General features: G+C 45.6%; 1 protein-coding gene across 3 annotated transcripts in view; it reads left to right on the forward strand.

The window, feature by feature from the left end:
* Positions 1-12,086, forward strand: part of LOC124043557 (glutamate receptor ionotropic, kainate 5-like) — a 99,946-nt gene that overhangs the window by 62,108 nt on the left and 25,752 nt on the right. For all 3 annotated transcript variants that reach the window (XM_046362261.1, XM_046362264.1, XM_046362263.1), the window contains 5 exons: positions 251-348; positions 1,606-1,771; positions 3,276-3,454; positions 6,028-6,081; positions 6,876-7,037. In XM_046362261.1, the coding sequence (XP_046218217.1) occupies positions 251-348; positions 1,606-1,771; positions 3,276-3,454; positions 6,028-6,081; positions 6,876-7,037 (659 nt within the window). The remainder of the gene's footprint in view (positions 1-250; positions 349-1,605; positions 1,772-3,275; positions 3,455-6,027; positions 6,082-6,875; positions 7,038-12,086) is intronic.

Consider the following 12,086-nt stretch of genomic DNA (forward strand, 5'->3'; position numbering starts at 1 on the left):
ATCGCTCTCTCCCTCCTTCCTGTCTGTCTCTCTCTCTTGTCTACCCTTTTCTTTCTCTCACCATATATATCCCACACCATCTCGCTCTCTCTTTCTCTCGCTCCTTCTCTCTCCTTCTCTCTCCCTCTCTTTCTCTCTCTCTCTCTCTTTCTCTCGCTCCTTCTCTCTCCTTCTCTCTCTCTCTCTCTCTCTCTCTCTCTCTCTCTCTCTCTCTCTCTCTCTCTCTCTCTCTCTCTCTCTCTCTCTCCAGTGTGTCAGATATTGCCGAAGGGGGTGGTCTCTGTGATTGGCCCCGCATCCAGTCCCGCCTCAGGCTCAACTGTCAGTCACATCTGTGGGGAGAAGGAGGTGAGCTAGCTATGACCTCTAAACCACCTTCACACTGTAACTCATACTGTATCCCCATACTCCCATAAACCACTACTCCACTACTTGTCTGCTTACTGGATGATTACCGATCATTGAAAGGCCTGGATAGGTTTCAGCCATTTAGTTTATACCAATCCTGCTGGGGTCACCAATATGAAAATGCATATATTCTGAGTCCTTTCCGGTCAGAGGATGTGAGGGAGAGGAAACGTGGAAACAGTTCATGTTGGAACACAGCCATCGTCGCTCGAGGAAATGTCCTCTCTGATCTCTCTCCCTCTGTCATAGTTCAGTGAACTCTGTAATGAGTTAACTGTGGTTCACTCAGTTTAAACCTGCATGGTCACACTTCGGTCATGCAAAGAATTGACCTGGCTAATACTCCTTCTTTCACTAGCTACGATAATGAATCACAATACATCTCTATACATCTCTTTGTCGTCTGAATCTGCAACAGGACTGATTATAATAATATAATACGGATGCTGTCAATCATCCGCCAATGGAAATCTCTGTAGGCATTTTCACATGAGACTTTATTCCAGTATGGGGTGAGCAGTATTTCATCCCAGGGGTGAAACATTTCAGACCTAGCCCTTAGCCAGGTTGAGGAGTATAAACCAGTATAAAAACACATTTTGTTTGGTTGCTCTTCAGTTGGGTTGAATATGTAAACATGGTGGACAGAGCATGATAATACTGTCCCGGGTAAAAGCTTGAATGCTTCAAGGCTCAATGTAGCTGTTTAACTACCTTACTGTAATAGTTTTCCATTAAAATAGTCCAAAAGAACCAAAAATAGCTTTTTTAGCAAATTTTCTCGAGCAAGAATTTTGCTAGGGCTGTCTGAGAGTGGTCTGGATGGGGAGGGGAAGGGTTATGTAATCTGAAAAGTAGCTGTTATTGCCAGAGGTTTGAAACTCTATCAGGAACTATCAGTAAATAACACCGATCAAATGTTTTCACACTTTTACAGTGTTAGTTTCATCAGCTGGTGTACAAAATGATACAAAACACAGGGAAAACATAATTTTGACTGTACTGGGCCTTTAATATCCCACCCGGCCCATCATCTCCCTTCCTTTACTCTTTTGCTGATTATAATATATTACGTATGATAATAATAATACATCCTCTATAACACACTCACATAAACAAATGATGAACACTTCCCATGACCAATTCATAATGCCTAAATGAGCATTTATAACGCCTTATGTTGCCTGCTGTCTCAAGATCCCTCATGTGAAGATAGGCCCGGAGGAGACGCCCAAACTCCCATACCTCCGCTTCGCCTCGGTCAGCCTCTACCCCAGCAATGAGGACCTGAGCCTGGCTATAGGGGCCATCCTCCGCTCCTTCAGCTACCCCACCGCCAGCCTCATCTGCGCCAAGGCAGAGTGTGAGTGTACACCTAAGGGTGTCCTGATGCTACATTCATGCTCCTATACTTCCCAACAGGTATATTTCTGTACTACAATTCTTCCCTATGTACGCTCTTAGAGAAAAAGGTGCTATCCAGAACCTAAAAGGGTTCTTCGGCTGTCCCCATAGGAGAACCCTTTTTGGTTCCAAGTAGAACCCTTTCCACAGAGGATTCTACCTGGAACCCGAAAGAACCCTTTTGGAACCCTTTATTCGAAGAGTGTACAGTCTCATTTATGCCAAGGCAGAGCGTGGGCGTTGAGCTGGACTGTATTCATGTCCTCCTGTATTTCCTTTACCTCCGTATTTTCATACACAAACTCTCCACGGTTATAGTTTGATCTACGCAAAGCGTTGAGCGTGAGTGCAGGGTTTTCTTCAAGGTGTCTGCTCTCACGTAATCCTTCATTTAGCCAAAGAAGGTTAGAGCAGTACATAGCCACCCGTTGAGGTTTATGTACTGTGTATATGTTTTGATGCTTCTAGGCTTGTCAACGTACAGCCTATGCCCCTGAATCTTCAGCAGAGCAGCAGATTGTATCCTAGGGTCCCCCTGCACACAGAGTGCAACCGCCCGGCCGGTCCACGCTGTGGATTAGCCCAGTTCCCCTCCAGATTGGATTATGCCTTCCACTTATGAGCTGCCTCTCCACTTGACTGCTCAGGTCTGGGGCCAAGGTCAGGTGTGATCATGCACCGAATGCATCTTTTTACAGGCCGCGCCGCCCTCCCTCTTTATCGATCCCACTGTTTTCCACTTGGTTGGACTGGTATGCGGTCTGTGTAATGTGCCCTCGCAAAATATATATATTTTTCTTCGTCTCTTTTCTGTTTAAAATTGCTTTTACAGTCAGCTACATTTCCGATGTATTGGTTTCCCTGTTCACGGCTCAGTTAAATTACAGCCACCCTATGGAGAGTTTATTGTTTCAATTATCAAGGTCATGTGATTTTACTAGTCCTGGATACGTTCACTCAGTGGTCACTGAATGTTAGAAAAACAGGCAGGAAGTAAAGGTCATTCATTTTAAGAAAAAAGTGAAACCATTTAAAATATTGGAAAACCCTCCTTTGTTACACACCTCACAAATATCTGATTAAACATAGTGGTTTAGAGAGAATGTGAATGTTACCAGCATCCTCTAGGCATTTAGTTACCATCTGATTACCTGTTAAATGATGGTATATTTACCAAAGTAGTTTTAGAGTTACTACGCAGTATATTATAAAGGGGGAGGGGGACAGAGAAATAGAGCAAAATATAAGTCATCAAAATGGTAGCAGAAATCAAAATGGTAGCAGTAATCAAAATGGTTGCAGTAATCAAAATGGTAGCAGTAATCAAAATTAGTTTTGAAACAACAACACAGTGCTGTCGTTCTCTGAAATGTTTGGTTGAGGTATCACAACATTTGCGGTTCATCAACACATTCCCAGTCTCTAACTTTGATACACCCCCCCCCCCCGCCTCCACCCTTTAGGCCTGCTGCGATTGGAGGAGCTGGTGCGGCGCTTCCTGATCTCCCGGGAAACGTTGTCCGTCAGGATGCTGGACGAAAGCCTGGACCCCACCCCCTTGCTGAAGGAGATCAGAGACGACAAAGTGGCCACTATCATCATCGACGCCAATGCCTCCATCTCCTACCTCATCCTCCAGAAGGTCAGGACACTCACCGGGCTACAGTTACAAAGACAACTGACAACAGTGTAGTCATCTGTAGCTCAGGTGGTAGAGCAAGGCATAGTGGGTTTGATTCTCAGGGCTGCCCGTACGTAAAATGTATGCAGGCGTGACTAAATTGCTTTGGATAAAAGGCCTGCTAAATGGCATGTATTATTATTATATATTATTGTTTAAAGTCCTTCAAAGAAAAACACTTTATTTGAAGGCTTCCTCGATCTAGGAAGTCATAACACATGTATAACTCATATATATACATACATATGTTCTATATATATATATATGAGTTATACATGTTTTAAATATATATATATATATACATACACATATATACACTGCTCAAAAAAATAAAGGGAACACTAAAATAACACATCCTAGATCTGAATGAATGAAATATTCTTATTAAATACTTTTTTCTTTATATAGTTGAATGTGCTGACAACAAAATCACACACAAATGATCAAAAGAAATCAAATGTATCAACCCATGGAGGTCTGGATTTGGAGTCACACTCAAAATTAAAGTGGTGAACCACACTACAGGCTGATCCAACTTTGATGTAATGTCCTTAAAACAAGTCAAAATGAGGCTCAGTAGTGTGTGTGGCCTCCACGTGCCTGTATGACCTCCCTACAACGCCTGGGCATGCTCCTGATGAGGTGGCGGATGGTCTCCTGAGGGATCTCATACCAGACCTGGACTAAAGCATCTGCCATCTCCTGGACAGTCTGTGGTGCAACGTGGCGTTGGTGGATGGAGCGAGACATGATGTCCCAGATGTGATCAATTGGATTCAGGTCTGGGGAACGGGTGGGCCAGTCCATAGCATCAATACCTTCCTCTTGCAGGAACTGCTGACACACTCCAGCCACATGAGGTCTAGCATTGTCTTGCATTAGAAGGAACCCAGGGCCAACCGCACCACATATGGTCTCACAAGGGGTCTGAGGATCTCATCTCGGTACCTAATGGCAGTCAGGCTACCTCTGGCGAGCACATGGAGGGCTGTGCGTCCCCCCAAAGAAATGCCACCCCACACCATGACTGACCCATCACCAAACCGGTCATGCTGGAGGATGTTGCAGGCAGCAGAACGTTCCCCACGGCGTCTCCAGACTCTGTCACGTCTGTCACGTACCCAGTGTGAACCTGCTTTCATCTGTGAAGAGCACAGGGCGCCAGTGGCGAATTTGCCAATCTTGGTGTTCTCTGGCAAATGCCAAACGTCCTGCACGGTGTTGGGCTGTAAGCACAACCCCCACCTGTGGACGTTGGGCCCTCATACCACCCTCATGGAGTCTGTTTCTGACCGTTTGAGCAGACACATGCACATTTGTGGCCTGCTGGGGGTAATTTTGCAGGGCTCTGGCAGTGCTCCTCCTGCTCCTCCTTGCACAAAGGCGGAGGTAGCGGTCCTGCTGCTGGGTTGTTGCCCTCCTACGGCCTCCTCCAGGTCTCCTGATGTACTGAACTGAGAAGTGGTCTGTGGTCACCACCTGCAGAACCACTCCTTTATTGGGGGTGTCTTGCTAATTGCCTATAATTTCCACCTGTTGTCTATTCCATTTGCACAACAGCATGTGACATTTATTCTCACTCAGTGTTGCTTCCTAAGTGGACGGTTTGATTTCACAGAAGTGTGATTGACTTGGAGTTACATTGTGTTGTTTAAGTGTTCCCTTTATTTTTTTTGAGCAGTGTATATAAAACACATGTAAAACTCATATATATATATATATATATATATATATATATATATATATATATATATATATATAATATATATATATATAATATATATGGCCTGTATATATATTTAACACATGTATAACTCATATATAACACATTTGTAAGCAGTACATAAACATTCTATAAATGGAATCGTGATGTTACTTAGACATAATGAATATATTGACTTATGAATCTGCATGAATTATTAATGTGCTATGAAATCTTTATGTAGGTTTGCCTTGCCCAGCTCAACGTCAGTCTCTGCAGTATAACACATAGTACCATTTTTTCCACGCTGTACTGCAGCCAGAAGGCGCATTATGTATGCATGCTTTTAAATGATGTATTATTCTGTTCTGTATTCTACTGGTGGCACTACCAGTGGCACAACTACTGTAAGCTATGCAAATGCTACAAGTAGTCTTTATGTAAGCTATGTCAATTCTACAAGTAGTCTTCATGTAAGCTATGTAAATGCTACAAGTAGTCTTTATGTAAGCTATGTAAATTCTACAAGTAGTCTTCATGTAAGCTATGTAAATGCTACAAGTAGTCTTTATGTAAGCTATGTAAATTCTACAAGTAGTCTTCATGTAAGCTAAGTAAATGCACGTCAAAATAGCAGATATGCGCTGTTTGCTTAACGTTATGTCTCAATAGCAGAGAGGTCACAGTTGTACATGTTATACACCGACTGATGTGTATAAAGCGAACCAACTTGTTATCTGAATGCCATATGATCAAGTTATTGCATCACCCACAATGCAGTACAGTTCAGCACTGTAACCAATGACCCCCTCTCTCCTTTTCCACCCCTCAGGCATCGGAGCTGGGGATGACGTCAGCATTTTACAAGTACATCCTCACCACCATGGTAAGAGCATACCAATCAAAATTCTCCTCCCATCCCATCCCTCCCCGTACCCTACCCACTACCCTTTCTGCTCGTGCTCTGGCCACCCGGCCTATGGATGGCTGTCGCGGCGGATCTCATCTGAAATGCATGATGGGAGTGCGCAGTTTGTCATCATTATTTCCCTGCCCGGCGCATGCCCTTGTGCGAGGTGACTTACATAGCTAATAATATTTCCGACATCATATCCCGTCCCGTCTACAGTGCAGGACATTTTTACCGTGGTACTTACAAGGGCGTGCGCCTCACACCCCTAAGGGCAAAACGGCAGTTCCCCGAAACTTTGGAGAGGGGCCAGAAATCTCTAAATCATCACCCTTTCATTTTCATACAGTGGCTGAATGGCACGCCACTCTACTGTCTAGAGCTGGCACCCTGTCCTGCCTCTGTCACTGTATTGTACCACGGTCCTATATCGTACTGACACACTGTGGCCTTACAGTAAACAGTATCACTCTGCTATTGTGAGATGCTGTGGTACACTGTTACCACTGCTGTCCAACTGTAATGATCTTTGTCAGAGCCTGCATTTAAAAAATATTTCAAATATTTACCCCTATTCTACCCCTATTTTCACACTGTTATCGCATACGGCACTGTCGAACAATCATTTCATATAATATATACATATAATATACATCAAATAATATACATCACATTAAATATAAACAAACTTTTTATCCAGCTGTGTGGTTTAGCTAGCTCTCTCTAGAGTGTACACTCCCAAGCCCCTCCCTCTCTCATATGTCAATCAGGACTTTCCCCTGCTGCGATTGGACGACGTGGTGGATGACCAGTCCAACATCGTGGGTTTCTCCATGTTCAACAGCAGCCATCCCTTCTACCTGGAGTTCATCAGGAGTCTCAACCTGTCCTGGAGGGAGGGCTGTGAACTCAGCCCCTACCCCGGCCCAGCGGTGAGAACAGGACACCTTGTATGTGGTTGTACTCATACACTGTCACTGTTGCACATACTCAATCTTTCTCATACAGTGGGGCAAACAAGTATTTAGACAGCCACCAATTGTGCAAGTTCTCCCACTTAAAAATATGAGAGAGGCCTGTAATTTTCACCATAGGTACACTTCAACTGACAGACAAAATGAGAAGAAAAAATCCAAAAAATCACATTGTAGGATTTTTAATGAATTTGTTTGCAAATTATGGTGGAAAATAAGTATTTGGTCACCTACAAACAAGCAAGATTTCTGGCTCTCACAGACCTGTAACTTCTTCTCTAAGAGGCTCCTCTGTCTTCCACTCGTTACCTGTATTAATGGCACCTGTTTGAACTTGTTATCAGTATAAAAGACACCTGTCCACAACCTCAAACAGTCACACTCCAAACTCCACTATGGCCAAGACCAAAGAGCTGTCAAAGGACACCAGAAACTAAATTGTAGACCTGCACCAGGCTGGGAAGACTGAATCTGCAATAAGTAAGCAGCTTGGTTTGAAGAAATCAACTGTGGGAGCAATTATTAGGAAATGGAAGACATACAATACCACTGATAATCTCCCTCGATCTGGGGCTCCACGCAAGATCTCACCCCGTGGGGTCAAAATGATCACAAGAATGGTGAGCAAAAATCCCAGAAACACACAGGGGGACCTAGTGAATGACCTGCAGAGAGCTGGGACCAAAGTAACAAAGCCTACCATCAGTAGTACACTACGCCGCCAGGGACTCAAATCCTGCAGTGCCAGACGTGTCCCCCTGCTTAAGCCAGTACATGTCCAGGCCCGTCTGAAGTTTGCTAGAGAGCATTTGGATGATCCAGAAGAAGATTGGGAGAATGTCATATGGTCAGATGAAACCAAAATATAACTTTTTGGTAAAAACTCAACTCGTCGTGTTTGGAGGACAAGGAATGCTGAGTTGCATCCAAAGAACACCATACCTGGGGGTGGAAAGATCATGCTTTGGGGCTGTTTTTCTGCAAAGGGACCAGGACGACTGATCCGTGTAAAGGAAAGAATGAATGGGGCCATGTATCGTAAGATTTTGAGTGAAAACCTTCCATCAGCAAGGGCATTGAAGATGAAACGTGGCTGGGTCTTTCAGCATGACAATGATCCCAAACACACCTCCTGGGCAACGAAGGAGTGGCTTCGTAAGAAGCATTTCAAGGTCCTGGAGTGGCCTAGCCAGTCTCCAGATCTCAACCCCATAGAAAATCTTTGGAGGGAGTTGAAAGTCTGTGTTGCCCAGCAACAGCCCCAAAACATCTCTGCTCTAGAGGAGATCTGCATGGAGGAATGGGCCAAAATACCAGCAACAGTGTGTGAAAACCTTGTGAAGACTTACAGAAAACTGTCATTGCCAACAAAGGGTATATAACAAAGTATTGAGATAAACTTTTGTTATTGACCAAATATATATTTTCCATCATCATTTGCAAATAAATTCATAAAAAATCCTACAATGTGATTTTCTGAAATTTTTTCCCTCATTTTGTCTGTCATAGTTGAAATGTACCTATGATGAAAATTACAGGCCTCTCTCATATTTTTAAGTGGGAGAACTTGCACAATTGGTGGCTGACTAAATACTTTTTTGCCCCACTGTATACTGTACTCATATACTTTCATATACTGAAATACTCTCCCTCCATATTTACATTCACTGTAATGCATACCTTCTTCAAACACTGTTATATTCTCTTTCATTAGTCTGACTGTCATTTGTATACTGATTACCTATTAATACTCATATACTTATTACTCAAATCATTTTGCTCATACACTGTCACATACTGTTACTCTTATACTGTCACTCATCTACTGCTACAGTAACTTACTCATATACTGCTACAGTAACTTACTCATATTATAAGGGCACAAAGCGAGACCCAAATGCAGACACAGGAGGCAGATGGTTGAGCTCCGATATTTATTATAACAAAAGGGGTAGGCAAAAGGCAGGTTGGGGACAGGCGAGAGTTCATAAACCAGGTCAGAGTCCAAACAGTACCAGGCGATAGACAGGCTCGAGGTCAGGATAGGCAGGGGTACAGTAACCAGGTCAGAGTCCAAACAGTACCAGACGATAGACAGGCTCGAGGTCAGGATAGGCAGGGGTACAGTAACCAGGTCAGAGTCCAAACAGTACCAGGCGGTAGACAGGCTCGAGGTCAGGATAGGCAGGGGTACAGTAACCAGGTCAGAGTCCAAACAGTACCAGGCGGTAGACAGGCAGGCTCGAGTCAGGAGGTCAGGAGGCAGGGGTACAGTAACCAGGTCAGAGTCCAAACAGTACCAGGCGGTAGACAGGCTCGAGGTCAGGACATAGGCAGGGGGTCAGGACAGTAACCAGGTCAGAGTCCAAACAGTACCAGGCGGTAGACAGGCTCGAGGTCAGGACAGGCAGGGGTAGGGTCAGGGTACCAGGCGGTACAGTAACCAGGTCAGAGTCCAAACAGTACCAGGCGGTAGACAGGCTCGAGGTCAGGATAGGCAGGGGTACAGTAACCAGGTCAGAGTCCAAACAGTACCAGGCGGTAGACAGGCTCGAGGTCAGGATAGGCAGGGGTACAGTAACCAGGTCAGAGTCCAAACAGTACCAGGCGGTAGACAGGCTCGAGGTCAGGATAGGCAGGGGTACAGTAACCAGGTCAGAGTCCAAACAGTACCAGGCGGTAGACAGGCTCGAGGTCAGGATAGGCAGGGGTACAGTAACCAGGTCAGAGTCCAAACAGTACCAGGCGGTAGACAGGCTCGAGGTCAGGATAGGCAGGGGTACAGTAACCAGGTCAGAGTCCAAACAGTACCAGGCGGTAGACAGGCTCGAGGTCAGGATAGGCAGGGGTACAGTAACCAGGTCAGAGTCCAAACAGTACCAGGCGGTAGACAGGCTCGAGGTCAGGATAGGCAGGGGTACAGTAACCAGGTCAGAGTCCAAACAGTACCAGGTCTCGAGGAGGATAGGCAGGGGTACAGTAACCAGGTCAGAGTCCAAACAGTACCAGGCGGTAGACAGGCTCGAGGTCAGGATAGGCAGGGGTACAGTAACCAGGTCAGAGTCCAAACAGTACCAGGCGGTAGACAGGCTAGACAGGCTCGAAACAGTCAGGATAGGCAGGGAGGTACAGTAACCAGGTCAGAGTCCAAACAGTACCAGGCGGTAGACAGGCTCGAGGTCAGGATAGGCAGGGGTACAGTAACCAGGTCAGAGTCCAAACAGTACCAGGCGGTAGACAGGCTCGAGGTCAGGATAGGCAGGGGTACAGTAACCAGGTCAGAGTCCAAACAGTACCAGGCGGTAGACAGGCTCGAGGTCAGGATAGGCAGGGGTACAGTAACCAGGTCAGAGTCCAAACAGTACCAGGCGGTAGACAGGCTCGAGGTCAGGATAGGCAGGGGTACAGTAACCAGGTCAGAGTCCAAACAGTACCAGGCGGTACAGGCTCGAGGTCAGGCTCGAGGTCAGGATGAGGCAGGGGGTCAGGATAGGCAGTAACCAGGTCAGAGTCCAAACAGTACCAGGCGGTAGACAGGCTCGAGGTCAGGATAGGCAGGGGTACAGTAACCAGGTCAGAGTCCAAACAGTACCAGGCGGTAGACAGGCTCGAGGTCAGGATAGGCAGGGGTACAGTAACCAGGTCAGAGTCTGAACGGTACAAGATGATAGGCAGGCTCGAGGTCAGGATAGGCAGGGGTACAGTAACCAGGTCAGAGTCTGAACGGTACAAGATGATAGGCAGGCTCGAGGTCAGGGGCAGGCAGAGTAGTCAGGCAGGCGGGCTCAGAGTCAGGACAGGCAAGGGTCAAAACCACGAGGGCGAGAAAAGAGAGACTGGGAAAAAGCAGGAGCTGAGACACAAAAACGCTGGTTGACTTGACAGACAAGACGAACTGGCACAGGGAGACAGGAAACACAGGGATAATTACACCGGGGATAATAAGCGACACCTGGAGGGGGTGGAGACAAGCACAAGGACAGGTGAAACAGATCAGGGCGTGACACATATACTGCTACAGTAACTTACTCATATCATGTCAGCCAAGTATTTCTCTTGTGTACTCACTACTGCTAAGTTACCCTCCAGGTGTTACCCGTACATATTTTGACTACTACCCGTATACTCTCGATACTAATTTACACTGCTCTAGCATCATATATTTCATACTATAACAGTATAATGACATCCAATTTCACATTCCCTCATACATGCTCACTCATACACTTACTCGTACGTGCAATGCCACACATTTACTCGTACATTTCTAGGTCATACACAGCAGAGGAGGCTGGTGGTAATGGCTGGAATGGGATAAACGGAACGGTATCAAACGTATGGAAACCACGTCTGACTCCTTTCCATTAATGCCAATCCAGCCATTACAATGAGCCCGTTCTCCTATAGCTCCTCCCACCGGCCTCATACACAGACTTTATCACTATTCCTTTTGACACAATCAAACTGACAGTCGAGGTACACAGATTGCCATGCTGTCACTCACAATCTGTGTGATTCACACTGTCCGGTTGACTGATGCCTGACCAGATGTCATTAATGTTCAAGGGTTAGTTCGGGATTTTGGCATTGAGGCCCTTTATCTTCTTCCCCAGAGTCAGATGGAAGTTGCTAGCTAGCGCTAGCACAATTGCTAATCAACATGCTTCCAGTCATTGTGCTAACGCTAGCTAGCATTGGTTCACAAAACTACCCCTACAAGCCTTCATACTGGTCACAGAGACCTAAAAATGGTGTCCACAAGTTCGTCGAACTCTAGGGAAGTAGATAAAGGGCCTCATTGCCAAAATCCCAACGTTTCCCTTTAAGGTTTGATTGAATTGCTTTGGCACAGACCACAGTGCCACCTTGTTGACTGAGAAATGTTACATCTATCTCAATGTTTCTGTCTTTCTTTCTCCATCTCTCTCTATCCTTATGCCTGCCTCCCTTATCTTTCTCTTCTTTCTCTCTCTACCATTGTGCCTCTCTCCATCTCTCTCTCTATCC

The sequence above is a fragment of the Oncorhynchus gorbuscha genome, linkage group LG09 (genome assembly GCF_021184085.1).
Source record: "Oncorhynchus gorbuscha isolate QuinsamMale2020 ecotype Even-year linkage group LG09, OgorEven_v1.0, whole genome shotgun sequence".
In the NCBI taxonomy this organism is placed as follows: Eukaryota; Metazoa; Chordata; class Actinopteri; order Salmoniformes; family Salmonidae; genus Oncorhynchus; species Oncorhynchus gorbuscha.